The sequence below is a fragment of the Oryctolagus cuniculus genome, chromosome 6 (genome assembly GCF_964237555.1).
Source record: "Oryctolagus cuniculus chromosome 6, mOryCun1.1, whole genome shotgun sequence".
NCBI classification, from domain to species: domain Eukaryota; kingdom Metazoa; phylum Chordata; class Mammalia; order Lagomorpha; family Leporidae; genus Oryctolagus; species Oryctolagus cuniculus.
This window is the reverse complement of record NC_091437.1, coordinates 37,420,713-37,448,230: the sequence shown is the minus strand read 5'-3', so window position 1 is coordinate 37,448,230 and position 27,518 is coordinate 37,420,713. Positions and strand designations below refer to the sequence as shown.

At 61.1% G+C, this 27,518-nt stretch overlaps 1 protein-coding gene across 1 annotated transcript in view; it reads left to right on the top strand.

Annotated features, from left to right (window-relative positions):
* Positions 1-20,614, top strand: part of PDGFRB (platelet derived growth factor receptor beta) — a 35,293-nt gene extending 14,679 nt beyond the window's left edge. Inside the window, exons 2-23 of the mRNA XM_002710305.5 lie at positions 634-679; positions 1,618-1,941; positions 3,162-3,428; positions 4,452-4,579; positions 4,700-4,874; positions 5,442-5,634; positions 6,097-6,212; positions 7,241-7,364; positions 7,822-8,033; positions 9,504-9,598; positions 10,384-10,516; positions 10,802-10,906; positions 11,114-11,224; positions 12,215-12,374; positions 13,281-13,441; positions 13,973-14,091; positions 14,274-14,396; positions 15,308-15,419; positions 15,782-15,881; positions 16,421-16,526; positions 17,254-17,486; positions 18,633-20,614. Of these exons, the coding sequence (XP_002710351.3) occupies positions 640-679; positions 1,618-1,941; positions 3,162-3,428; positions 4,452-4,579; positions 4,700-4,874; positions 5,442-5,634; positions 6,097-6,212; positions 7,241-7,364; positions 7,822-8,033; positions 9,504-9,598; positions 10,384-10,516; positions 10,802-10,906; positions 11,114-11,224; positions 12,215-12,374; positions 13,281-13,441; positions 13,973-14,091; positions 14,274-14,396; positions 15,308-15,419; positions 15,782-15,881; positions 16,421-16,526; positions 17,254-17,486; positions 18,633-18,816 (3,321 nt within the window). The 5' untranslated portion in view covers positions 634-639 and the 3' untranslated portion in view covers positions 18,817-20,614. The remainder of the gene's footprint in view (positions 1-633; positions 680-1,617; positions 1,942-3,161; positions 3,429-4,451; positions 4,580-4,699; positions 4,875-5,441; positions 5,635-6,096; positions 6,213-7,240; positions 7,365-7,821; positions 8,034-9,503; positions 9,599-10,383; positions 10,517-10,801; positions 10,907-11,113; positions 11,225-12,214; positions 12,375-13,280; positions 13,442-13,972; positions 14,092-14,273; positions 14,397-15,307; positions 15,420-15,781; positions 15,882-16,420; positions 16,527-17,253; positions 17,487-18,632) is intronic.
* Positions 20,615-27,518: the final 6,904 nt, after the last annotated feature.

The window sequence follows — 27,518 nt, the reverse complement described above, 5'->3', positions numbered from 1 at the left end:
TCCCCCATCTGGCCACCCAGGGTAGTGTTCAGTGGCCTCCACGGTCCTTGGAAGCTTTGCTGAGTTCCCGTGCAGCCTCCTGTGGGCCTAGTTCCCAGCCCCTCTCCCCTGGGCCTCTCTGTGCTGCTCTGGGCTGAGGTGAGGGGGCCAAGCCCACCCCCCACATTCCACAACCCTGCTCCCCCCTCCCCACTTCCCTTCCCACAGCCGCCTCCATTTCCTGTTGTGCTGGGGGAGCTGTGGCGTTCTCTGGGCTCTGCTCACCCCTCCTTCTCCTCCAGGCCTTTCATCGCACTTTCCCAAATATTTGTCCTGGCAGATAAGAGCCTGGTATTGAAACTGTCACCCAGAAGATGGGCTGTCAGAGCCGGCGGCCCAGGCACGCTGTCCAGCCAGCCTCCCACCCCTTCGCATGTGCAGGGAAACTAAGGCCGGAGAGAGGCCGGGGCTCAGCAGCGGGGGGTGGGGGGTCGGGCCTGTGGTCAGGTGTGCCCCTCCGCCTCTGACTTCAGCCCCATGGACACAGAGGCTGGGTGGCCCTGCTGGGGCTTACTCTGCAGGAGCCAGGTGCTAGGATGGGCCCTGGCCTGGCCTCTGCCCACTGCAAGCCCTGATCCCTGTTTAACTCCACAGGACACCATGCGGCTTCCAGCTGTGGGGCCAGCTCCGGGGCTGAAAGGTGGGTAGACTGGGGAGCCACCACTACAGTGCCCCTCAGCCTCCTTTTCCTCTAATTCCAGTGGGTTTCCATGGTGAACACTTGGACTGCTCCCGGGTTGGGGTTGGGGTGGGGGAACCTGCATCCGAGCTCTGCTTGTGCAGAGCCCTTGGCGCAAGTCCTCTATTGGGCCCTTTGCAGCCTGCCACCCGGCTCTGCTCAGCCCAGGGCCTGGCCTTGTCCTGCCTCGGGCTCCCCTCTCTTGTTGGTTCCCCTCATTGGCTGGGAGCTCCCAAGCCCCCTCCCCACCCCAGGCCTCTCTCAGCAACCCCCCTTCCCTCCTGCCTGCCCACGTCGGCCTTGCTCCTCAGGGTTGGGGCTGAGCAAGCAATCAGTGTGCAGCCCAGCAGGCCAAGTGACTGCCCGCCTGTCTCATGAAAAGTCCTTCCTCAGAGGATGTCCCTGGGAGGACCAGTCACCGAGTACCAGAGCCCCCAACCCCAGGCCCCTCCAGCACCTGCTCCCACTCTGAGCACCTGAGACCCTGTCTCCTCCGCCCTCCAAGTAGGCCAGCTCCGGGCTTCACAGGAACATGGGCAGCTGCGAGAAAAACGCTCAGAAGGTGACCTGGGAAGTCATGCAGGAACCGCAGGCCTGGGAATTGCTTCCCCAGGATTTCCTGAGTCTTTCTCTTGCCTCCTGCCTGGGCACAGCGCCGCTGCACGACACGGCGGTTGGGGGTCTGCAGGGACTGAGACTGAGGCCCAGAGGAGTCCCAGGGGCCCTGGCACTGGGCAAGCAGGCCCCGGAATCTGGTGGGGAGGCCCCAGTCTGTGAGGGACGGGGGAGGTGAGCCCCCCAGGGATACGGAGGCTGTGCACGCAGAGCCTCCTCCCAGGGTCAGCTCAGGAGCGGCACTGAGGTCCCCACGCTCACCCCTGTTGCCTCTTGTCCCGAAGGCTGGTCGCTGCTGCTGTCCCTGCTCTTGCTGCTGGGACCGGAAGCCTCCCAGGGCCTGGTCATCACTCCTCCAGGGCCAGAACTGGTCCTCAACATCTCCAGCACCTTCGTGCTGACCTGCTCGGGTTCGGCTCCGGTGGTGTGGGAGCGGCTGTCCCAGGAGCCCTGGCAGGAAGTGGCCGTGAACCAGGACGGCACCTTCTCCAGCGTGCTCACCCTGAGCAATGTCACTGGGACAGACACCGGCGAGTACTTCTGCAGCTACAACGGCTCGCAGGGGCTGGACCCCAGCGAGCGGAAGCGGCTCTACATCTTTGTGCCAGGTGAGGCCCTGGCCCGAGTGGGCTCCTTCTCCCTCCCCTCCTTTCTCCACTGCAGGCGTCAGGGGTGGTACAGAGAAGGCTCCAGCAACCTCGTGAAATGCCTCTGTGTTAGAAACATAGACTCGCCGGGGAACCCAGCCTGGCTCCCCCAGGACTCTGTTCATCCCCCCTCCCCAGTCGGGATCCGCGTGTGCTCCCTGGCAGCCAAGCCCACTCCTGTCCCCCAAGAACTGGCTGCTTTCAGCTGGCTCCCGTCTGCTCCTCTTGGCCTCCACGCCCCACCCTCCTTGCTCCCCAAGCTTCAGGTGCCAGCCGCACTTGAACTTGAGGTTTCTCTTCTTTCTCGCCCTGGTGCTGTCCAATAGCAAACGTTAGAGTTGGAAGGGACCTCTGAGAGCATCTGGAGCGTTTGGTGCTGTAACACAACACCCAGGATTTGTGATGAACAGAAATCTGTTGGGTCCAAAATCAAGGGGCAGGCGCCTGGGGAGGAATTTCTCGCTGCGTCATCCTGTGGCAGAAGGCAGAAGGGCAATAGAGAGCAGGGGGGAGCAGACTCGCCCTTGGAAGTGGCACTGTCCCACTCATGAAGGCGGGGCTCCCGTGGCCTACTCACCTCTTCATAGTGTTGCCACGGCAGTTACATCTCAACCTGAGTTTTGGAGGGGACAAATGTCCTACTTGTAGCAGCACCTTTATTCTGTTTTTTATTTGTTTGTTGTTTGTTTATTTATTTGAAAGGCAGAGTTACAGACAGGCGGGGAGAGAGATAGAGAGAGAGAGAGAGAGGGAGGGAGGGAGGGAGAGAGGGAGGGAAGAGGGGGAGGCAAGGAGGGAAGCTGGCTGGTTCACTCCCTAGATGGCTGCAATGTCCAGAACTGTGCTGATCCAAAGCCAGGAGCCAGGAGCTTCTTCTGGGTCCCCCACGCAGGTGCAGAGGCCCAAAGACTTGGGCCACCTTCTACTGCTTTCCCAGGCCATAGTGGAGAGCTGGATGGGAAGTGGAGCAGCCGGGACTTGAACTGGCGCCCATATAGATACTAGCACTGCAGGCAGTGGCTTTAACTGCTATACCACAGCGCCGGCCCCAGCACCTTTATTCTGGAAAGGGGAGACTGAGGGCCAGAGAGGGGAGGAGACTTGCTCGAAGTCACACAGCAAGTTAGTAATAGTCGAAATCCTGTTCCCCTGACCCTCCTCCTTGGCTCCGCCCCTTGCAGATCCCACCATGAGCTTCCTCCCCACGGAACCTGAGGAACTCTTCATCTTCCTCACGGAGATAACTGAGACCACAATTCCGTGCCGAGTGACAGACCCTCGGCTGGTGGTAACACTGCACGAGAAGAAGGAGGACGTCCCGCTGCCCATTCCCTATGACCACCAGCGTGGCTTCTCGGGGACCTTTGAGGACAAGACCTACGTGTGCAAGACCACCATCGGGGACAGGGAGGTGGACTCCGATGCCTACTACGTCTACAGCCTCCAGGGTGAGCCCCTCTTTGGGCCCGGTGCTAGGCAGAGGCAGATACACCCCATCACAGAGGCACAGACCTCCATGGGCCAGCAAGCATCAACTCCATTTTCCTCTGGGTCCTCAGACAGCCTGGGAGGGGAGGCAGTGCTGCCCCATTTTACACATGAGGAAACTGCAGGCTTCCAGAGAGGGTGGCGCTTGCCCGTGGTCAGGGAATGCGTTCAGGGCGGACCTGGGCTGTACTGTGTGGTTGGCAAAGACACAGGCTTTGGAGCCAGCTGAGTTTGAATCCAAGCTCTGCCACTTCCTATCCGAATGACTTTGCCCAGGACACGTAATCTCTAAATCCTGTGCAAAACAGGAATAAAAATCCCTGCCCATCCTATGGGATTATTGTGAAGATTAACACCAAAGGCATGGCCGGCACCGTGGCTCACTAGGCTATCCTCCGCCTTGTGGCGCCGGCACACCGGGTTCTAGTCCCGGTCGGGGTGCCGGATTCTGTCCTGGTTGCCCCTCTTCCAGGCCAGCTCTCTGCTGTGGCCAGGGAGTGTAGTGGAGGATGGCCCAAGTGCTTGGGCCCTGCACCCTGCACCCCATGGGAGACCAGGATAAGTACCTGGCTTCTGCCATCGGATCAGCGCGGTGCGCCAGCTGCAGTGCGCCGGCCGTGGCAGCCATTGGAGGGTGAACCAACGGCAAAGGAAGACCTTTCTCTCTGTCTCTCTCTCACACTGTCTACTCTGCCTGTCAAAAAAATAAAATAAAATAAAAAATAAATAAAACACCAAAGGCAGAGGCTCCTCATCTAGGATGTGCAGCCGATTAGACGACTTCCACGGCTCGAGAATGGAGATTTTGTCTGCTGCGTTCACACAGCGCAGTCCCTGGTGTACAGCAGGCGTTCACCAAATATGGGTTGGAGGAATGAATCGGCATTCGTTTAGCCCTCTCTGGACCCCTACCGCATCCTCAGGTTGAATTGCTGGTGGCTGGGGGTGGCTTCCCCAGCCTTGGGCCAATCTCTCTCCTGCAGTGTCATCCATCAACGTCTCTGTGAACGCGGTGCAGACCGTGGTCCGCCAGGGCGAGAACATCACCATCATGTGCATCGTGACCGGCAACGAGGTGGTCAACTTCGAGTGGCGGTACCCCCGCCAGGAGGTAAAGCCGGCCCCGGGCTCGGGGCGGGGAGGGGCTGGGCAGGGACGGAACCCTCAGCCTGCAGGCTGACTTCTCACGGACCCCTCTCATCTGGGGGCTCGTCCTCGCCTGTCCCTGCAGAGTGGGCGGCTGGTGGAGCCGGTGACCGACTTCCTGTTTGATGTGCCCTCCCACATCCGCTCCATCCTGCACATCCCCAATGCTGAGACAGGCGACTCTGGGACCTACATCTGCAACGTGTCGGAGAGCGTGAATGACCATCGCGATGAAAAGGCCATCAATGTCACTGTGGTTGGTGGGTGCCTTGGGCCCAGTCCCCACCCCCAGTCTGAGCTGGACCCAGACCCTGGCACAGCCCCAGGGTACAGTCAGCCACTCTCCGTGCCAGCTTTAGCCTCTGTGCCAACCAAAGCCCCAGTTCTGGGAAAGACCCAAACCAAAATGCAGTGTCAGCCCCAAATCCACCCCGAATCCCAGCCTACTCTTCCTGCCTGACCAGAACCCCAGCTCCAATCTGATTTTTAATCCTGCCCACCATCCTAGGCCCAGCCAGCCCCCTTCCTAAATTCAGCTAAGCCCAGACACAGAACTCCAACTCCAAGCCCAGCCTCAAAGCTGGGCCCCACACCAACAGCCGTAAATTCAGCACTTGCTGTTGGCCCAACCCCAACTTGCACCTGGCTCCTTTGGCTCTAAAGTCTGAAGCTCCGCCCCCAGAAGGCGGGGCTCCTTGGGCACCCACTTGATACCCCGCCCCCAGAAGGCGGGGCTCCTTGGGCGCCCACTTGATACCCCGCCCCCGGTAGGCACTGCCCCATTGGTGGCCGGGCATGGCCCCGCCCTGACGGCCCGCCCCTTGCAGAGAGCGGCTACGTGCGGCTGCTGGGAGAGCTGGGCGCGCTGCAGTTCGCCGACCTGCACCGGAGCCGTACGCTGCAGGTGGTGTTCGAGGCCTACCCTCCGCCCACCGTCCTGTGGTTCAAGGACAACCGCACCCTGGGTGACTCCAGCGCCGGCGAGATCGCCCTGTCCACACGCAATGTGTCTGAGACCCGGTGAGCAGCCACTTGGCGCACCCAGGCCCACCTCCGGCACCCTGGGGGGCGCTGAGGCTGCGGCGCAACCAGAGCAGGGTCCATCCTTCCTTGAGCATCTGGTCCAGCGGGGGGACATGGTGCCAGCCAGATGGTCACTCAGACACTTGTGATGAGCAGAGCTGCAGGTGGTAGCCACAGGAACGGGCCCGAGCCGCTACCTAGGAAGCTTGGCCCTGCTACCTAGGAAGCCCGAGCTAGATACTGGCGGATACCAGTGGGGATAAAGCATGCCAGACCCTCAGGAAGGGGGTGGAATAGGGCCTCCCTGCCCACTCCCAGTCCCTCCCGGGCCTCGCCTGGGACACCTGTGCGACTCCCAGGGCCTTGTTTCTCCTGCTTGTACAGGGGAGCAGGGGGCGGGGGCTGGAGGAGCCCTTCCTGCTCTGACAGCTGGCTCTCCCGGCCTGCGCTGCTCCCCAGGTACGTGTCAGAACTGACGCTGGTGCGGGTGAAGGTGGCGGAGGCGGGCAGGTACACCATGCGGGCTTTCCACGAGGACGCCGAGGCACAGCTCTCCTTCCAGCTGCAGGTCAACGGTGAGGGCCACCCCTGCCCCCTTCCCTGCTGCGTCTTCCCGCATCCACGCAGGAAGCTGGAACCCAGGAGACTGCGTCCTGGGACCCTGCCTGTGGCCCTCTGATCCAGGGGTGTCCTCTCCCTGGGCCTCGGTTTCCCCACCTGTCCAAGGTGGCCTTGGCTAGATGGGTATTTCTAAAACCTCAGGCATTCATGCACCAAGGTCACAAGTTTCCCTCCTTGCATCACACTCGTTGTACAGTAGGGGGAGCTGCGGGCTAGTTCTGTAGGTTAGAAGGTAACAAGGGGAAAAAAGCAGAGTCAGGCTCAGGAGGGTGGTGAGCAGGGTGGGCCTCACGGGGGAGGTGCCGTCTGCTCTACGACTTGAAGACTGTGAGGGAATTGGCCAAGCGGATGTTGGGTGCAAGGCAGGGCAGAGGCCAGAGCCATGGCAGAAAGGCCTGAGTGGCCAGAACAGAGGGAGGGGAGGTCAGAGAGCAGGGAGGCAGTGGGGGGTGGGCAGAGGGCGGGTCCCTGAGGGCCCGGTCCAGCTTCACCACAGCCCAGATGAAGAGCCTTCCCAGGGTTCCGAGCTGACGGATGACACGATCCTGACTCCGTATTTCGTCAATCGGCTCGCCCAAAATAAGCTTATTTTGAAAGACAAAATATAACCTCCCAATTGTAGATGGAAAATCAGCGTCACATGTCCTGAGTCTAAGGCAGCCACTAAAATAAACTCAGAGGAAACAAAACAATGCGATTACTCGCCAGCTTTGTGAGTGTGGCCACCCCAGCTCCCTTCTTGTTAAAAGGGAAGATTAGCAAGTCTCAGAGAGGCGTTAAAGACACAGCAGCCAGCAGCCCCTCCTGAGGCTTGCCCTTTGAAGCTCCCTGGAGGGGGGTCCTTCCTGGTAGTCCGTGTTCACCTGCTTTTAATGTTTGCCTCCCTGTCCCCCCCAACCCCCAGGGGACCTGAGCAGGTCCTCCCTGGCCAGTCCCTTCCTGCTGACCCCACACTTCCTGGCCCTGTCCCCTCTCCCCACAGTCCCTGTCCGTGTGCTGGAGCTGAGCGAGAGCCACCTCGCCAGTGGGGAGCAGATAGTTCGCTGTCGTGGCCGGGGCATGCCTCAGCCGAATGTCACCTGGTTTACCTGCAGAGACCTGAAAAGGTGAGCCCACCCCGGCCGGGCTCGGTCTCCTGGGCACCCACAGCCCGTGTCTAGTCCAGCCCTCTCCTCTGCAAACGCTGCTCCAGGCTACAGCCACATCCTGGAAGGCCAGCCTGCCACCTCCTCAGACACTGCATGACCCGAATTGTGGCTTCTCCTGACCTTGATCCCTGAGTGCCCCGGGGACCTCACTTGATCAGGGTGGTTCTCGCGTGATAGAGAGAGGCAGGGTTCAATTCAGGTTCTGCCTCTACCCCTGACACGGCCCCCAGCTGTGAGACCCTGGAGGCAAATGAGTGGAGTGGATCTCACAACCTGGGGTTTTCCGTTGTGGAATGGGATCGCCCCCTGCTGGTCATTCGAGGGAGCACGGCGCCGAAGCCCGGGCAGAGGGAGGCATCAGGGGACTGGACAAGCCCTCCTTGCTTCCCCCACCACTTGACGGCTCTGCCTGCAGGTGCCCGTCCGAGCTGCCGCCCACGCCGCTGGGGAACCGCTCCGAGGACGAGAGCCAGCTAGAGACCAACGTGACGTACTGGGCGGAGGAGCAGGAGTTTGAGGTGGTGAGCACACTGCGCCTGCGCCACGTGGATCAGCCGCTGTCGGTGCGCTGTGTGCTGCGCAACCTGCGTGACTACGACACCAAGGAGGTCACCGTGGTGCCGCATTGTGAGTCCGCCGGCGTCCCTCCCCCCGCCACGCCCCTGCATTCCTGGTGACTGTGCCCAGGCGTCCGTAGCAGCCCAGAGCACTGTGAAACTGGTCAGGGCACACACATGTGTGCAAACACAGGTCTATAAACTGGATGTGAACGAAACTATATGTGTGTGGCACGTGTAACCCGTCTGTGCACCTGTGCCACATGCCTGGCACATAGGGATCTGTGAACTGGGTTCTGAGAGGTGCCTGATCCCCAGAGACGCGGGTGAAGCTGGCAGGTGCATCTGGGAGCCTGGACTTGGATGCCTGGTGGTCTGGGTAGCCGCTGAGGGCGTGTATGTGAGCGTGATGTGAGCATGCCTAGTCCCTGGGTGGGCAGGCCCCTGGACTTGTCCATGCACGTGCCTGTGTGTGCACAGACCTGCCTCCTGGCCCCTGCCCTGTGGTGCGTGGGTGGGTTTCCTACTTCCAGCATCACCCTCATGCTCCCTGTGGGCACACATATCCCTGGGCCAGCTGCTGTGTGGTCGGACAGTGTAGACAGCGGCCCATAGACCAGCTCTGAGCAAAAGCAGAGGTGAAGCTGTAGTGTGGTGCCCGGAGGGGATGCCATGCACCAACCAGGGACAGCTGGGGTGGCTGGAGGAAGGCTCCCCTTCCTTACTCAGAGTGGGCTCCCAGAGAGATGGGGGCTTGCTTCCTAGGATGGAGGTGTGGCTGGTACAAGTGACATGGGCCAGGGACCCTGAGCAGGAAGTGTGGGGAGGAGACCCTGGGGAGGCAAGACAGGGCTCTCTGGGGGGTAGAGAAGGGCAGGTGGGAGGGAGAGTTTCCAGGGTGCCCAGTGGGCAGGGCAGGGGAGAGTCTGTCCCAGGTGGATGGGGGTGGGGTGAGGACGTGTGCAGCAAAGCTGTGAAGGAGACTCTGGCTTGGGGGTCCCAGTGTGGGGCCTGTGTGCTTAGTGAGGTAACCCTGAGGACGCACTTCACAGCACTTGTCATTGCCCGACCTCCCTTCCCAGCCCACCCCCACCCCATGCTCCTGGGTGGAACTGGGCAGGAGGCGCAGCTTCCTGCCCCTCAGGGCTGCCCCCGCAGGCCATTGGCCACTGAGTCAGGCATGGAACTCAGCTCAGGTCCACTCAGGCATGGTTTCAGAGAAGTGAGAGTGGCCCAGGCCGCATGGCAGGCCCAGGCAGTGGACAGGATGAAGGCAAGGGGTTTGGCCCTGGCACGGGCAGAAGGTGGTGAGGCCGGCAGAGAGCTGGGGTCATTGCTGGGAGGTATGGGGTGTCTGCCGGGGAAGCTAAAGACGTGACCAGAGCCAGGACGGAGAGGCTGACCTGGTGGGCCGCTGGGCAGGGTCACAGAGGGGTGGGAAGTGAGGACAGGTGACCTGTGAGGCCAGCGGTCGGTGGAGTGAAGGAGGCAGCTGCCCGGGCCCTGCTTACCCAGGGCCTGCTCTGCTCCCTGCCCCCAGCGCTGCCCTTCAAAGTGGTGGTGATCTCGGCCATCCTGGCCTTGGTGGTGCTCACGATCATCTCCCTCATCATCCTCATCATGATCTGGCAGAAGGTGAGTGCTCCCCACCCCCAGCCAGGAGCCCCCTTCTGCAGGGGCTCCCCCGCCCTCGCGCCCTCCTGGAACCCTGCTTGAGTTGACCGCATGCGGGGCGCAGCCTGGGGCTCAGGTGGGGATTTATAGAGAATGACGCTGGGCGTCTGAGCCGCCTCCACCCCCAGCAGCCTGGGCTATCCGGGACTTCCGGCTGCGACTGCGCCCCAGGCCCCCTGCTCCGGCATCGTCCCTCCCATCCCAGCCGCAGTGCACTGGCTTCAGGGTTCTTCGGGCTCCCCGCATGGACACACCTGGGTCCACTGAGGAGCACTGTGCTGCTCCTGACTTTCGTGTCTGTTCCAACCTGTCACCGCTCTGTGATGCCAGCGGTGTACAGTTCCCGACCCTCTCGTCCCGGTCCGGTGCTGTGATCCCAACATCCTGCCATGAGATTCGTGCTCTGCCTGACCCAGCCTGGGGAGGCCCCGTCTTCCCCCAGCAGAGTCCCCCACTTCATCCCCTTTCTTTCTGGGGCTGCTGGGGCTCTGGGAGAAGCTGGCACAGAGGTTCTGATGACCCAGGCCCCTCCATCAGCTGCTCCTCAGCTTGCCAAGTCCCATAGGCTCCTCCGCCACTGTCCCCTCGGGGACCCTGAAGGCTGTGGCTCAGCTGTTCGTTTGCTGTGTGACTTCAGATGTGGCCCTGTCCCTCTCTGGGCCTCCATCTGTCCTCTGTGGGGCTGGCCTGTTGGACCTCAGGTCAGAGACCCCCGTGACAGTCCATTCCTGCTCTTGGTGCTGCAGAAGCCACGCTACGAGATCCGGTGGAAGGTGATCGAGTCCGTGAGCTCTGATGGCCACGAGTACATCTACGTGGACCCCATGCAGCTGCCCTACGACTCCACATGGGAGCTGCCGCGGGACCAGCTCGTGCTCGGTCAGTGCTAGGAGGCCTCCCGTGGCAGCTCTGAGACCTAGACCTTCTCTGGCCCTCAGCGCTGAAGTCTTGTGACGGTGCGACCCCTCCAAAGCAAGAGAGGACCTAGGAGGACAGGCTGGGGAAGTGGGGGTGGGGGGTTGTAGTGGAGCCGTGTGCCCTGGGGAGAGAGGACGGCTCTAGGGGTGGTTGACCTGGGAGAGTGGCCCGGCGTCGCCTGGCTGGGAGGGGCAGCAGCTGCTGCTTCCTGGTCGGCTGGGAGCTGAGGGATCATCTCTACCCCAGGTCGCACCCTCGGCTCCGGCGCCTTCGGGCAGGTGGTGGAGGCCACGGCCCATGGCCTCAGTCACTCGCAGGCCACCATGAAGGTGGCTGTGAAGATGTTGAAATGTGAGTCCTGGACCCCACTCCCCCCGGGCTCTCTGTGGACGTTCAGTCTCTCTCTGGGCAGACTGTGCGGCCACACCACACGAGAGGGTGCTGCACCCTGGCCTCCTCGCGCCTCCCCCACCCCTGGCCACGTGGGTCTCCCAGCGCGGGAAGGGGCATCCGCAGAGCCACAGTAACAGGCCCTGGCTGGGCCCCCCTTGCCTGCAGCCACAGCCCGGAGCAGTGAGAAGCAAGCCCTCATGTCCGAGCTGAAGATTATGAGTCACCTTGGGCCACACCTGAACGTGGTCAACCTGCTGGGGGCCTGCACCAAGGGAGGTGAGCAAGCCCACTCCCCGGGGGCCTAGGGGGAGCACCTGGTCCCTGGCCACCCCCATCCCCCCGGGCCGCAGGTGGTTCAAGGACACCAGGACCCTCCCGCAGGAGGAGCCCCACCCAGCCCAGCCCGAACCCTCACTTCACAGTCCCAGATGTGACACTGACACAATCAAAAACACTCCGGCTCAGGTCCCAGCTGTTTCCAAATCCAGGTGTCCACTTGATTCGCATAATGATGATATTAACAACTCATGGGACCCTGGGTCGAATTACATGAGGGGGTGTCTGAAAGTTCATGGCAGAATGAAATCAAAAGATGGGTTTATTTTGGGGCAAGGATTCTGAACTCTGTGCAGAGTTTTTGCATAAGGTGTATTGATTTGCCATGAACTCCTGGGACACCTCCATGGGAGACCCCCAGTGTGCTTTCTCTCAGATCCTGGAAGAATGTCTCTCTGGCCAACCGTGTTTATTTGAAAGCTCTGATTGCAAGTTCGACTGAAAAAAAAAAAGTTACTACTCGGCAGCTGCGTATTGTGATATTTGGGATTTTCCTTGGTATTGTGCAAGCAGAACAAAATACGGAAGTACACTGTGTGCGCAGGCCAGCGTAGGTCCTCAGTGATCACTCGTTTCACAGTTTATGTTTCCCTCAGTGTCTTAAAGCTCCCGCTGATTGAGTAAAGGCATTGAACTTGGACAGAACCCGTAAACTCCAGCTCCATCGTCAGCTTTGGCTTGCAAACCTATCAGTCACGGCGTGCTTGGCACGTGCCATGCTGGCAGAGACACTGCGGCACTATCTCATTCGTCCTCTGAGTGTCGCTAGCCCCATGGAATAGATGTGCAAACTCAGTCCCAGGGACACTAAGGGCCTTGCTCCCAGGAGAGCCTGGGTCTGCACGGCCTCGAGCCCCCGGGCGAGCTGCCTCTCCCCCAACCCCCCGCCTGGTGGTTAGCGTCTTGGCCCTGAGCCTGGTGCCCCCACAGGCCCCATCTACATCATCACCGAGTACTGCCGCTACGGCGACCTGGTGGACTACCTGCACCGCAACAAGCACACCTTCCTGCAGCAGCACTCCGACAAGCGCCGCTCGCCCAGCGCTGAGCTCTACAGCAACGCCCTGGCCGTCGGCCTGCGGCTGCCCAGGTACCCGGCGGGACGCTGCGGCCCGTGGTGGGGGGTGGCACCTGCTCGCTGCCTCCTTGTCCAGGAGAGGAAGCAAAGGCCATGGGGAGTGGTGAAGGGGGGCGCCACAGGCTGTCCAGCCCACGTGAGGGAATAACAGGGGTGACAGTGGCAGTGCTGGGGACGCCTGCCCCCTGCTTGACCGTGCCGGCGTGCCAGGCCCTGGGCCACGCCCTCTGCAGACGTGACCCCACGCACTGGCCTTGTGCTCTGAGTTCTTGCTGTCCTGCCTGGGGCACACAGGGGCAGAGGCAGGGGCGGGGTGAGAGCCAGGCCTCCCGAGTCACAGCTTCCCCATTTCCACCCCTCTGGCCTCCCCTGCAGCACCCAGCTCCCGTGGTCATTTCTAGAAGACTGTGCCTTAGTTCTTTTGCTGACTCCCACAGCAAAGGCAGGAGAAAGTCCAGAAGGCATACAGAAGAGGGGAACACTCGGCCCTGTCGTCCCGGCTGAGGGATCGGGGTCCTACCCATCTCCCTCCCGGCCGCATAGCCCACTGGGTGCCGAGACTGCTGATGGAGATCCGAGGCTGGCCCGTGCTGCCCAAGCAGGGCAGGTGTCGGCACTCCCGGGGCCTCGTGCCTGGGTGGCGCTGGAGGGGCCACACTTACCTGGTGACGCTCATCCCGGGGAGCAGTACCCACCTCGTGTGAGCTCACTGGGGACGTGTGCCCGGCTGTGTGTCCTTTGGGCAGCCCCAGAGCCCAGCTTGGGGCCTTCTGGGTTGCTTGAAAGGGCAGATCTGTGGCTACTCACATGGGGAGTGATGGAAGGAGAGTGAGTGACTGAGCCTTGTGCACAGGGGGCACAGGACGGGGCACAGAAGGGAAAGCCCATGGCCTCTCCTGTGATACCCTCTGCCCACAGCCACATGTCCCTGACCGGCGAGAGTGACGGCGGCTACATGGACATGAGCAAGGACGAGTCGGTGGACTACGTGCCCATGCTGGACATGAAAGGAGATGTCAAATACGCAGACATTGACTCCTCCAACTACATGGCCCCTTACGATAACTACGTCCCCTCCGGTGGGTGGTGGCCACCATGTTCTCACACATGCCCATGCCATGATACCACCTTCTTGCCCAGCCTTGCGGCAACTCTGGGAAGAAGATGGCCATGTGCCCATTTCATGGATGTGGACACTGAGGCCTGCCACCTGCACAAAGCTGCTGTGTATTGGATCCTATTTACGAGTTCAGAGGCATGCACATATCGTGCAGGCACAAGAGGGGTGAGGGGGGAGCACCGAGGAGGGAGGGGAAGTATGGCCTCCTAGGGCCTGGGGGTGACGGAATCTGTTCACAGCCAGCTCCCGGCTGCTCTGGTGTCCCTGAGAGTCGAGTAGGCCAGGCTGAGCAAGGTGGCCCTGGGGCTAGCACCAAGTTTTTCTGACCAGTGAGGGCGCCGATGAAATGGGAGTGGCTTAGGTCAGCAAGGAGCCCCTCCTGTCGGGGAGAACTGCAGGCTCAATAGCCACTGCCCAGGACCCTCGCTCTCTGTAGCTCTGTGGGCCAGGAGCAGACACAAGATGGCCGTGACCCTCTGTGCTCCCCCAGCCCCCGAGAGGCCCTACCGGACCACTCTGATCAACGAGTCCCCGCTACTCAGCTACACGGACCTCGTGGGCTTCAGCTACCAGGTGGCCAACGGCATGGAGTTCCTGGCCTCCAAGAACGTACGTGTGGCCTTGGGGTGGGGGAAGGTGGCTCTCCAGATAGTCCGAGTTCAGGGCTCCTCTGCTGGGCGGGGCCGGCCAGGGCACTCACCCCCCCACACCTGGCCCCACCCCCTGCCCAGCGGTGGAGGGTCTTCCCACCAGGGCCCGGAGGGCTCAGCTCCCCACTTGCCCCTGCCCAGTGCGTTCACCGAGACCTGGCGGCCAGGAACGTGCTCATCTGCGAGGGCAAGCTGGTCAAGATCTGTGACTTCGGCCTGGCCCGAGACATCATGCGCGACTCCAACTACATCTCCAAAGGCAGCGTGAGTGCCTCCTCGGGGCCCCGGGGGGTGGGCTCCCTCCCAATCAGCGCACCTGGGGCTCTTGTGGGGCTCAGAGGAATGGGAAGAGGCAGGAAGGGGCCGGAAGGGAAGCCCCCCCAGATGTGCACAAAGCAGGACGAGGGGCAGATGCTCGGGTCCCCTAGGTGCAGCTGGGCTGGCAAGGACCGGCAGGCTCCCCAGGTGGGTGGAAAGGAGGAGCAGACCAAATGTGGTGTCCCAGGGGTGGCGAGAAGATGAGGAAGCCCAGGTGACTCTGTCTGAGAGAGCAGTGGTCCCAGGCATCGCTGGTTGGTTGAAGTGTGACCATCCAGGATGGGCATCTGGTCTAGCAGTAAAGATACCACTTGGGGAGCCCACATCCCATGTTGGGGTGCCTGGTTCCTGTCTGCTCATACCTCCAGCTTCCTGTTAATGGGCACCCCCGAAGGCAGCAGGTGACAGTTTAAGTAGTTGGGTCCACGTGTGGGACTAAGATTGAGTTCCTGGCTCCCAGCTGTGACCCCTGGCTCAGGGCCAGTGCAGCGTTTGGTGGTGAACCAGCAGTTGGGTGCTCTGTGTCTGCTTGCCTCTCAAATAGACAAAGTTTCTTAAATGCGTCCATCCAGCCTCCCACTCATCTCCCCCTTTCCAGTGAGCGCAGAGGTGGAGCCAGGATGAGAGGTGGGTGGTGGCGCCTCGGCAGGTCCCTGACTCCCATGCCTGCGTGCCCACCAGGCAGCCCTCCTGGGCTTGGAAGGGGGCACCTGTTCTGTGAGGGACCCTGGGACTTTCTCCCAGCCAGCGAGCCAAGGGACAGTTTCCTGGGTGCTTCGGAGCCCCTGAGCCCCAGGCTGCACACTCCTGCCCCAAGCACCGCAGGGCTGCACTCAGCCCGTCCCCCCTCCCCACAGACCTTCCTGCCCCTGAAGTGGATGGCCCCGGAGAGCATCTTCAACAGCCTCTACACCACCCTGAGCGACGTGTGGTCCTTTGGGATCCTCCTCTGGGAGATCTTCACCCTGGGTAGGTGCCCTTCTGCCCCCGGCCGTGCCATGGCGTCCGCCTGTAGGACAGGTGCTGGGATGGGCTCAGGGGTTCTGGGCCATACCCCGGTTTTTCTGCTTCCCCCTGATGTGTGGCCGTGGCAGGTTCTTGCCCTCTTTGGACTTCTGTATCTCTGCGTTTGGGTATTGGGAGGGAGGTTTTGGACAGTGACACCCAAGAGCCTGGTTATCAGGGTCTCTGTTCTGGGCAGGGTGGCAGCCCGCATTTGCCAATGCCAGGGGTCCTGCACCCTCACCCCCACCAGGGCCAACCTGCCTCCCTGGGCCCAGTAGAGTAGGGTCGCCTAAGCCTGTGGGTCTCCTGTCTCTACTTCCCAACAGGCGGCACGCCGTACCCGGAGCTGCCCATGAACGAGCAATTCTACAATGCCATCAAGCGGGGCTACCGCATGGCCCAGCCTGCACATGCCTCCGACGAGATGTGAGTGGAGCCTGGCACATCTGGGAGGGTTTTTGTGGGGGCAAACCACAGATACGCAGCCCTGCTGGCTTACATCAAAGACACATCCCTTTGCTCAGACGAGGCAGGACTGGATCTGGTGTTCACACGGTGTCATGAGGACGTTCTCGTCCCAGCCCTGGGCTCTCTCTGCTTTCCTCTGTGCTGGCCTCGTTTCCAGGCTGGCACTGCTGCTGGCTGCTGGTTGCTGGCACCACAGGTCCAGCAGGTCGTGCCGGAGCTGACTGTCCTGGGCCAGCCGGTGTCATGGGCCATCCACAGCCCACCATCGAGCAGAGGGGCGGCAGCTCCTCTGGGCCAAACCTGGGTCATGGGCTCCCCAGCGTGTGGCAGATGGATTAGGGGTGCTGGGAGGGAAGGCCAAGGCCGTGATGGGAGGCAGCACCTGTCCGACACCCTCCCAGCCCCCTTGCCTGGCTGCTGTGTTTCCAGAGATGCCAGGCTCCAGCTCCCCTGGGCCCCAAACCCAAGACCCTGAGCCACTCTGCCTCTCTCCCCAGCTACGAGATTATGCAGAAGTGCTGGGAAGAGAAGTTTGAGATTCGGCCCCCTTTCTCCCAACTCGTGCTGCTTCTCGAGAGGCTGCTGGGCGAGGGTTACAAAAAGGTAAAATGAGGCAGGGTGGGGGCAGAGTTGTGATGCAGAAGTTGGCCCCCGATTCGGGGCTCTGCATGCGGTGCTGCTGTTTGGAGGAAACCCCCATAGCCCTCTCTGGGCCTCCGTTTCTCTGCTGCTGCTGGGCAGACCTGGGCTGCAGCGATGAGCCTGCCTTTTTGGTGGCTCAGAGCTCTCCAGTGGGCTCCTATGGGGACGCTGACTACTCGGCACAGGGCGGGGCCGCAGCCCTGGGGTCCTGCTGCCTTCCCAGGCCTCTGCACCCAGGCCAGATCTGGGGCTCTAGGACCACAGCAACCCTGTCTCAGGCTGCCCCAAGGCACACAGAGCCGCAAGGACCCTAAAACGCTGCCCCGTCCCGCAGCAGGAACCAGGGAGAGGCGGGGAGGTGCAGACACGGCCTTTCCCGAGGTCTGGCTCTCACCCCGTGCCCATGCCCGGCGGCGCTCCCAGGGACCAGGGAGACGTTGTAGAGTCATCGCCTCCCCATGGCGAGGGCCCCTGGGGGCAATGGGGGCAGGAGGAGAGCACTAACCTGCTGGCTCCGCAGTGGGGAGGGGTGAGGCACTCGGGCTGCGCTGCCTCCGCCCCCTCCCTCAGTGGGCGGGGCGGCTTAGCAAACCCCGTTCTTCCCTGAGCCCCTCCGTGGCCCGACTTGCTCAGCTGGTCCCTGAAGCCATCTCTGTTTCTCTGGTTCCCCCCATGCCTGGCGGAGCAGAAGTACCAGCAGGTGGATGAGGAGTTTCTCAGGAGTGACCACCCGGCCATCCTCCGGTCCCAAGCCCGCTTCCCTGGGTTCCACGGCCTCCGATCTCCCCTGGACACCGGCTCTGTCCTCTACACGGCCGTGCAGCCCAACGAGGGCGACAACGACTACATCATCCCCCTGCCTGACCCCAAGCCCGAGGTTGCTGATGAGGGCCCCCTGGAGGGCTCCCCCAGCCTTGCCAGGTAGCTGTACAGCGTGCATGGTGTGTGTGTAAGTGTGTGTGTGTGTGTGTTTGTGTCTGTCTGTCTGCCTGGGGCTGAGCTGGCTGCGGGTGCCATGGCCGAGTACTCATTCCTATGAGTAAACAGGACTGACCTGGGATGACGTCAGGTGTGAGGCAAAGACCAGTCATAGAAGGAGGGGCTGGGGATCATTTGTGAGCCCTGCCTTTTAAGAGGCCCTGGGTACCCTCCCCTCTCTGGGCCCTGTCGTAGCCCCAAGGACAGGGTCATGGCCAGTCTCAGGTCTGTGGTCTGTCCTTCAGCCCTGGGAGCCCAGCGTGGCTGTAGAGGCACCCACAGCAGTTCAGGCCAGAACTCAGGCCAGGAAGGAGGCTGGTGGTTTTCGTCTCGCCTTGGGATGCAGTGAGGCTGCCGTGTGGGACAGCCCTGGCTGTGGCCTGGGAATGCTGTTGAGACAGGATCCTCCTCGGCTGAAGATCGGGGCTGCCCAGGAGGCCAAACCCACCCCCAGACGAGATCCAGCCCAGGGTGGAGTGAGTGGGGCAGCCCCTGGCTGTTACCACTGCTGTGATACCTGCGCAGGCTTCTCCCCTGCAACCCTCGGTTTCTCCCGTGGCACTGGGAGTGCACATAGGCCGGTGCGGGCCCTTTGTCATTTTGGCTGTGCCCATGGAGGAAGCCAACGTCCTCAGGCTCCAGGGAGACGACACAGAGGAGTCACTGTAGAGTTCAGCTGCCAGGGGTTGTGAATGCTGGCCTTGCTCTGTGCCCTCATGCAATCGGCTCCACCTCTCAGAACTTCAGTTCCTCTTCTGTAAAATGACCACAGTGAAAGCCCTTCAGGTAGGGGTTGGTGGGAGGATTAAGAGACAGCACAGTCCTTTAGGAGGGTAGATGCCGCTGGCTGAGGAATGGACTTTGGGGTCAGCTGCACCTGCTCGGAAGTCCTGGCTCCTCCGCTCACCTGGGCCGGGGACATCACTTCCCTGAGCCACAGGTCCTCCACGGTGCAGCCCTTGCATAGTCTCTACAAGGACTATGGGAGCCAAAGCGTGCCCAGTGGGACACTCAGCCAGCTCGTCCTGAGAGCCGCCTGCGTGTTCCCATGTCCCCTCCCCCCCTCACTCACCCGCCTCCTTCCTCTAGCTCCACCCTGAATGAGGCCAACACGTCTTCCACCATCTCCTGTGACAGCCCCCTGGAGCCCCAAGAAGAAGCAGAGCTCGAGGCACAGGTGGAGGCCCCGGAGGAGCCCCCGCCGGAGCAGGAGCAGCCGGCAGATCCAGGCTGCCTGGGGCTGCGGGTGGAAGCGGAGGACAGCTTCCTGTAGGGGGCTGGCCCCGACTCTGCCCTGCCTGGAGCGCCCCCTCCTGCCTCCCAGCACCGGCACCGTCCGGCCACCTGCCCCCCTCAGCTGTCTTTTCTGGGAGGCTCTGCCCCTGACGTGTTGTGCCCCAGACCTTGGGGCTGGCCTGGGAGGTGAGAGAGCCAGGGAGGGGGGTGGCCGTGACCGGCCCTCTGCCTCTGGCTCTGCGCAGGGCCCTCCCAGGGGACTCCATCTCCCCGCAGACATGATGGACGAGTGGGGTGTGGTGACCCACAGTTGGGTTTTCCTTCCTGGCGGGCAGGTGCACAGGTGGGAATCCCTGGGGTGAAGGAGGCGGTCCGTCGCTTCTCTCCGTCCAGCCAGCTGCTCTTGATGGGGCCGCGGCTCCCTCCTCACCTTGCACTTGGATCCAGCATGGCTGCGAGGGGCCCTGCGTCCCCAGCTCCTGGCTGAGCTGGGGCCCGCCTTGGACAGAGGCGCCCCTTGCAGCAGACACCTCCCCTGTGGCCAGTGTCCCCTCTCCCAGGTCCGAGCTGGTCTGGGGCCTTCCGTGTTTACTGAGCGCTGTTAGCTAATGCAGGATGCCCTGGCCTACACCTACCACCCAGGGCAATTGGGGCGTACCCAGCCGTCAAGGTGCCCGTGTCCCATCTGTCGGGTCCCGTTGTCCTGGGGACTTTTCCTCATCGTCCGCGGTCTGGATGCCCCTTCTGGAGACTTTGGGAAGGCCCCATGTCTGCGATGTGTATTGCTGATGTACCAGCCTGAAGCACCACATGTGTGCACCAAGACATGGCCCAGACTCTGCGCTGGACCTGCTCTGAGGCCCTGGGGGAATCCTCTGCCTTCCCTGGGCCTTGTTGATCCCTTTGACAAATGAGCACGTTGGACTCATTAACTCCAAGTGCCTTGCCAGCGCCAACATTCTAGAATATTCCAGGGGCCTGCACTTTGCCCAGATGAAGCAAGGCCGAGGGTCTCAACTCTTCATCCTGAAGGTCAGCTGGGCCCCGGGGAGATTCCAGACCACACAGCACACTCTAGGGGTTCAGACACAGTGCTGCCTCCCCCAAGGCCCTGCAAGTCCCAACAGCCCAGCTGCTGGGGCCTCAACTTGGGGTGAGAGCTGGGGAGCTGGAAAGCCCCTGACAGCTTCCGGGGGGGGCATGCCAAGGACCCCGCTCCGCAATGACTCTGACCTCTGGAGTTCTCCTGGGTGAGGGGGCCCAGAGGACACATCACATGACCTCGTGCAGCCCGCGACCCCAGCGCCTGCCATCCACGTATGTGCTGCAGGTGGGCTGGACAACAGGACAAGGATGTCCCCTAGAGGATGAGAAGCCTGGAGTGGGCACCGCGGACAGCGGTGTGAGTGATGGGCGCCTTGGACATTGCCCTCTCACTTGCCCGAGGCAGCACTCCATGGGGCGTGGTGTTTGTCACTGCCCAGGCCTGGCAGTGGCACCTCACTGTCCCCAGCTCAGTGGGCATTAGACATGCCAGGGGAGTAAGCGCTATGGCCAAGACCCTGGCAGGGGCAGGGCTGGAAAGGGAGTGAGGAAAGGTTGACCCTGGTGGGTGCCAGCCAGCACCTGCCCTAGGACCCCCAAAGCCTGGTTGAAGGAGGAGGAGTGGGGTCTCACTACGGTACCAAAGATATACTCACCTAGGTTTACAAGTATTTTTAGGACTCACCGTAACTCACATTTATACAACAGAAGTGCTATTTTGTATGCTAAGTTTTCCTATCCGTGTACTTTTTTTAAGGGAAAGATTTTAATATTAAACCTGGTGCTTTTCACTCGGGGTCTCTGGTCTCTCCTGTGTACCGGTTTCTGTGTTGGGCAGGAGGGGGTGTGCGTGGGGCAGGCAGGGGTTCCCCCCCAGCCACAGGTCCCCAGACAGGTCCCTCCAGTCCTGAGTCGTGTTTCCTTCCTCCCCAAACTGGTGGTTTCCACTGCCCATCCCGTGCTGGGGCTGGCTAGCCCAGACCTAGGTTGGTTTCCCCAGGCACAGGGGGAAGAGGCTTTCTGGGCCTGCGGTGGAGGGCCCTGGGTTGGGCCGCAGGGCGTGGGGCTGGCAGGGCTGTTCAGAGGCTCTGGTGCCCGGAGCCTGAGCCCCTCCTGCTGCCTGCCCCTCAGCATGTGCCTGGGCTTTGGCTACTAAGCTGGGACAGCCTCCTGCCTCCCTCCTCTGCCCAGCAGCCCACTGAGGCTGGTGTGTGTGGCTCGTGAGTGGTGTCGGCTGCAGCCCGGATTCCAGGTCCGGGTGAGTCATGGTCAAGGCCAGGTAGGAACACGGAAGACACGGGTCCCCAGGGGCGCCAGAGAGCAAGAAGTGAGGCAAGAAGGGAAGAGGAAGAGGAGGGTGGGATGTGTGGCCGGGGTGAGGGCAGGGGAGGGAGAGGGGAAGCAGGCTGTGGCTCGAGGGTAGCGTCTGGCTGGCCATGTGCGTGGGTGGGGAGGCCCGGCAGATGTCTCAGCTGCAGAGGTGCAGTGCTGATGGGACTGGCACGAGCCAGGGGTCCTCGCCCTGTAGATCCCAGACTCATGGGACCCAAGCCGCAGCCCAGGGACAGGGTGGAGCTTCCCAACCCTCCCGCCCCACCAGGGCCTTTGAGGGGTTCAGGGGTTTGTGAGGTCCCACCTGCTTGCTGTGCCCTTGGGCCACTCCCTGCTCTCCGAGCCTGGCCAAGGACACCTGAGCCTGGAGTGAGCCCACGTCTTTCTGGACCAGCTCCAAGACCCAGGCTGTGGCTGCAGCGGGGCAGCTGTGACTCACAGCCCAGGCGCCAACTCAGGGGCAGCTGAGCCGTGCCAGGGAAAACCCCTGTGGCCGCAGGGCCTGGCCACGCACAGCCCACCCTCCCGAGGCTCTTGGCTTCAGGGGATGCCCAGAGCCTGTGACTGCTTGGCTTCTGGCTGTGGCAGGAGCTAGAAAAGGCAGTACCTGTATGTGCCCTGTTAGGAGAATGAACAACCCACATTCCAGACGGGGATTATCATAGCTCATGGGAAAGCCTCCGCCTGGAGGTCAGGAAACCTTGACTCCTTCCACGGACATCTGTTACTTACAGGACTTGGGCTGGGTGACGCACCGTTGGGCCTTGGTGTCCCCGGTGGGTAAACAGCCCTAACGATGCCCCAGAGACAAAGCATGCAACAGGTGCAGAGGGCAGGGCGGCCCCGTTCCTTTACTCGCATTTTCTCATTTTACCCTCGCGTCCTCAAGACTGTGGCCCGCATCCTGCTAGAGTTCCCTGTTACACAGGAGACGCTGTGGAAGGTTGGTGTGGCAGGGACAGGAGAGGCTTGGAGCTGGGGTCTGGCTGAGACCGGGTCAGCACTCAGTGGTGGGGGTGGAGGGAGCACCCGCCCAGGGCTGCAGAGCCTGGGAGGCGCAGCCGGGCTCTCACTGCTGTGTCGCGACTTCTCATTTCTGGTGCTGTGTGATCCTGAGAGCCAGGCCAGGGAAGTGTGGCTGAGCAGGGAGAACTCAGAGAAGCTAAGGGCTGATGCAGTCATCCGACCTGGCTGGGGGCATGGTCAGGCCAGAGCAGGTGCAGGCTCTGGGAGAACCACAGGGCAGGCCCTGGTGGGCTTCTGCCTCGCACCCTCTGCATGCCCGGGGAAGGAGGGTGAGCTGGCATTTTCCTCCCAGACAGATGAGCCATGGGACTGCACGATTCCTCCACCACACTCCTCACAGTCAGGCTCCTGTGCCTGGAAAAAGAGGAGACAGAAAGGGGCTCTTCCCACTGGGGTCAACCCTTGGCGACTGTGCTCTGTGCTCAGCTGCCCTGGGGGTAGGAACTGATCCTCTGTAAACTCTGTTTCTCACTGCTCACAGTTGGTTACATTTTTCAAGAGTTTTCCTCCTTGCAGCCATACTGATGTGATGTCTGTGTTCTATATCGCTGGGTACCTGCAAGACATACAGCTGTCTAAAAACACAACAAGAGCGTTTTGCAACTTTTTGCTTTCTTTACTTCGCAATGCATCACGGACAGACTCCCAAGTCTGCAGTCCGTGCCGGTATTAATCAATCATTCTGAGAGCTGCACGTAATTTGAAAGCATGCCTGTGCCAGAAACTACTCAAGCCATCCCCTGCTGATGGGCCATTAGATTGTTTCTAACTTTTCAGAGTTATAAACCATGCCACAGTAACCTTTGTTTGAAAATATATTTGTATCGGCAGGTTTATGTACATATTGTTTCCATAGAATAAACTTCTAGATATAGAGTTGCTGAGTAAAGAGAAGCATTCCAATATCTTACTGGAATCTAACAGTTCCTCTTGAAATACACAAAATCATGGTGCTTCTGTGGGCAAAGAGAATGCAACACAAAGGGCGGGCATTTGGAGCAAAGCTTAAGCGCCTGCAAAAAAACCATTTCAGAGCGCCTGGTCTGAGTCCTGGCCACTCTGCTTCGGATCCGGCTTCCTGTTAATGGACCTGGGAGGCAGCAGGTGATGGCTCCATACCTGGGTCCCTGCCACCCATGTGGAAGACTTGCCTGGAGTCCTGGACTTCGGCCTGGCCCACCCCTGGCTGTTGCAGACATTTGGAGAATAAACCGGAGGGTGGACGATCTCTCTCTCCCCCCTCTCTGTCTTACCAATAGAATGGAAGTATCTTTCTTGAAAAGGAGGAAAATCAAATATGAGAAAGACGAAACTCCCTCTCATCTAGCTCAGCACTCTGGCGTCGCTAGAGTTGGTTGAAGAACACAGCAGGAGTCAGAGGAGTGAGTGCCCAGCTGAGCTTTCTCTTCACAGAACTGGGGAACACCTGACCCAGGTGCAGCTGGGCACCCGGGGCACTGTGAGAGGAGCCAGCCGGGGAAGCTGCCACCCGGAGCCCCAGCGTGGTGGCCCAGGCCCAGGACAGCCCACTGCCAGTGTGTGGACCCAGAGGGTCGGTACTGAGCCCCCTGCTCAGGGTGTGCCTTCCCCCGGGGCTGGGGCTGGGTTCCCACAGCTCAGGATCAGCTCAGCCATGCTGCAGGACTCGGGTCAGGAGCTCTGTGGCTGCCTCCTGCCTCCCCTCCTCACCCCACCCCCCACCCCAGGGCATCTTCCCCCTGGCAGGCGTCCCAGCAGGCCACCCCTCCCCCTTAGTCTCTTTCTGGTCTCAGGCTTTGTGGCAGTCACTGTAAGGAACTAGAAAAGTCACCAACACGGGGAAGTCATGAAACGTCTGGAAAATCACGCACTCCTGGCTTCCCTCCCAGAGGGACGGAATGGAAGTTTCCATGGCTGGAGGTTTCTCACCTCCACCGTTCGTCTTCAGCAGCGCAGGGACATCTCGGCCTTCCCTTTGCTCCAACGGTGGCTCCCCAGAGCTCCGCACAGTGCAGACTCCCTCGTGTGGGCTCCCAGGCCCATCTGCCCCAGTGCGGACTGCACGCTTTCAACCCTGGCATCCAGAATGCCAGCCCTCTAAGGCGGAAGGCCAACACCTTGCTCAAGCTTCCAGCCCAGCACAAGCCACCTCCTCCAAGAAGCCTTCCTGACTTCAGCTGGAAGCGGTTTCTTTCTCCAGCCCTCAGTGCGGGTCTTATGGGCTGCGTGTGTCCCGGATGTTTAGCCTCTGCAGCCCTGTGTATTCTGGTCCTCCCAGGTCTTCACTCTGCAGTTTCTCCCCCCTACTCCTCCCTGCACCTCCCCCAACTCCTTCTCATCCTTCTCAGCTTAGGTAGTGCGTCCCTGGACTCCCTCCGCAGTGCTCCTGCAAGTCCGCCTGCAGCCTGCTTTCTCTCCCGCTCTGTCTCCAGGCTGTGAGCTCCAGAAAGGAGGGCCCATGCCTGCCCTGTTTACCACCGAGTCTCCAGCGCCAGGCAGAGAGGAAAGGCCCAGTACGTCCCTGTTGAATGCGCCACCCCTGCACGATGGCCTCACTGGTCTGAGTCAGTAGCCCCTTCCCTACGTTGAAGATGAGAAACTGAGGCCTGCTGAGGGCAGAGACCTGGCTGTGGCACACAGCTCCGAGTGTCTGGCTCCGAGCCCAGGCTGTCTGCCCTAGCCCTCAGAGTCCGGCCCGTGGACAATGGTCGGTGGTTGAACTGTGGGCTCTGGGACAGGGTCCTTGTTTCTAAATTCTGCCACTTAGCAGCTGTGCAGCTCTGGGCAGGTCACTTAGCATCGCCGAGCCTGACTCCACCGTCTGCAACCAGGGGTAACCACAGCCATGGCAGCTGTCCCCGAGGCTCCGTGCGAAGGGACAGGGTCGCTCAGGACAGGTGCTCACGCCCAGGGCTAGTGCAGTGAAGAGCACCTTTCCGGTCCGAAGCTCCCCCCGTTTGGATGAGCTGTCGTGTCAGCACCGACAGGTGACAGCATTGCCAGCGGCACTGTGGGATCCCTTGGCCAGGCCCCTGCAGGCAAGGGACAGCCCGAGTCTCAGTCTTTCTGGGCCCGAGCAAGAAGGCCTGGCTGCCCAAGCATTCTCTAGGGAATAGTCTCGGAGCGCGGAGAATTCTCTGTGCTTTCTTCCTCTGTGCACCTGGCTGTGCCTTTATTCATGCATCCAGCATGGGCTGAACGCATGGCCAAGTGCAGAGAGTGTGAGGAAGAGCAGGGGGGATACAGGCTCTGCTGGGGAGCTCCTGCCGGGCACCAACGGGGTCAGAATGACATCAGCCCAATCACTACCCCGTGGCGCACCTGTGCCCGCGGTGAGACGCTCAGGGGCTTCCAGCGGGTAGAAGACAGGGAGGCAGGCGGCAGAGCGGAGGGCAGGAGCGACGGAGGCAGGAACACGTGGTGCGTGCAGCAGCAGGAAGGGTTCGGGATGGCAGGAGTGTGTGCGCAGTGGGAGGAGGGCACGGAAGGCAGCCGGGGCCAGGTTGCAAAGGCTCTTGGAAACTGCCACCAAGTGTGCACTTGAGCTACAGGTGGGTGGACAGTACATGGAGCAAATAACCCAGAGTGCTCGACCTCAGTCCCTAGAACTCACTTAATCATCAGCTTGAGATATGGGTGCCGAGCCGGCCCAGTGCAGGTCCCTGGCTGCCAGCTTGGACCCCTCCACCCATTGATGGGGTGTCTGGGCAAAGGCTGCAGCTGGGGTTCAGGGCATGGGAGGGTGAGGGCTGTGCAATCCCCAACATGCAGTCTGCAGTTTCCAGGGACCGGGAGTAAGGCAGGGACACGAGGACAGCCCACACGACCGTGCCAAAATTTCCTAACCCTTGGGTGCACCAGCAAACCCTTCTCAAAATTCCTCTGCCCCAGGAAGGGATGCTGTCAACCCGGGAGTCTTGCTCACTGCCTGCTGTCAGCAGCACCGGGGTTTCCTACACAGAAGACACCACACGGAGCCCCACGGGACTTCCGCTCCATGTCCATGGCGTGAGCATGGCAGTGTGGTGGTCGGGAGCCAGGTGGCTGGCTTCCAGCTTCAGCCCTGTCATCCGCTGGCTCTGGGACTCCGGGCGAGTGACCTAGCCTCTCTGAGCCTTGGTTTCCTCCTCCACACCCCAAAATGAACCTCATGGGTTGAGAGGCTTAAATGAGATACATTTGAACACAGCCTGGCGCGGTGCCTGGCACATGTGCGACCTCAGGAAACATTACACCTGCAAGCGTCATCGTCCCAGGACAGCAGAGCGCCTGCCTGCGCCCGGGGTTCTGGAATCAACGTCTTGCACGGACTCATTCGGTCTTCATGCACCCAAAGCTGGTGGGGCAGAAAAGTCAGGTATACCACAAGCACAGGAGAAAGCAACTTAGCTTCTCTGAGCTCGATTTCCTGTTTGGCGAAACAGGCGTAATAACCACAGCTGCCTCTAGGGTTGAGTCAATGAGAAAACACCCAAGAGCACCTAGCGCGCCGCCTGGCACCCGGAGCCCCTGATGAGCCGTGGTGGCCTGGTGAGGGGGTGAGCCCAGCAGCCCGGGGCTGCAGAGGAAGGACACCTCCCCATGTGACAGGGACAGGGGATGCCTCCTGCAGGTGGTGGCTACAAAAGTCATCTGAGTGGTTAGAAATGATGGCAGGGTCACGGCTGACCCCGCCGCTCTGCCAGCCACAGTCCTCCACCACCTTCACAGACCAGAGAGGGGTTTCTGCCAGGCTCATCAGGGACTATGTGAGCAGTGCAGGAAAGTCAGCTCTCGAGTTTCCTCCTGGGTCCCCAGGGGCTTTAAGGATTGATGGCCTCAGCCGTGAGCAAGCATGAGAATCTCCGTGAGCGCTAACCTGGGCCCTGGTGCCACCCCTTGTGCCTTATTTGGCAGCCTGAGTTGGCCCTGGAATCTGCCTTCTAACAGGTGCCCCTGCCAGTTTGAGGCTGGGGTCCCCACACTGTACACGGAGGTTGCAATGGTTTGCGTGGGTTACAGCTCCTGAGCTCACATGGCCATTTAATCTGCAGAGTCGTAAATGAAAAGGTGCTAAGAGGGTAGAGGCTGAATCCAATGGTGGTGATTACAGGTGGGGCCCGGGGGCGTGCCCTCGGCAGGTGGGCCAAAGAGCAGGCTGGTTATAAAAGCAAAGTCAGGTGCAGCTTCTCGCTGCACTCCCTGGCAGCCCTGGGGTCTGTGCCGTGCCCTTGCTCCTCTCACTGTGCGAGGCTCTGCACCTCATGCAAGCCCTCCCAGGAAGAACGCTGCCCTCAGTGACCAGAGCACAGCAGCTGCCTCCGCTTGGAATGGGACCCTCCAAAACCATGAGCCCCCAAACCCTTCCCTCACAAGTGG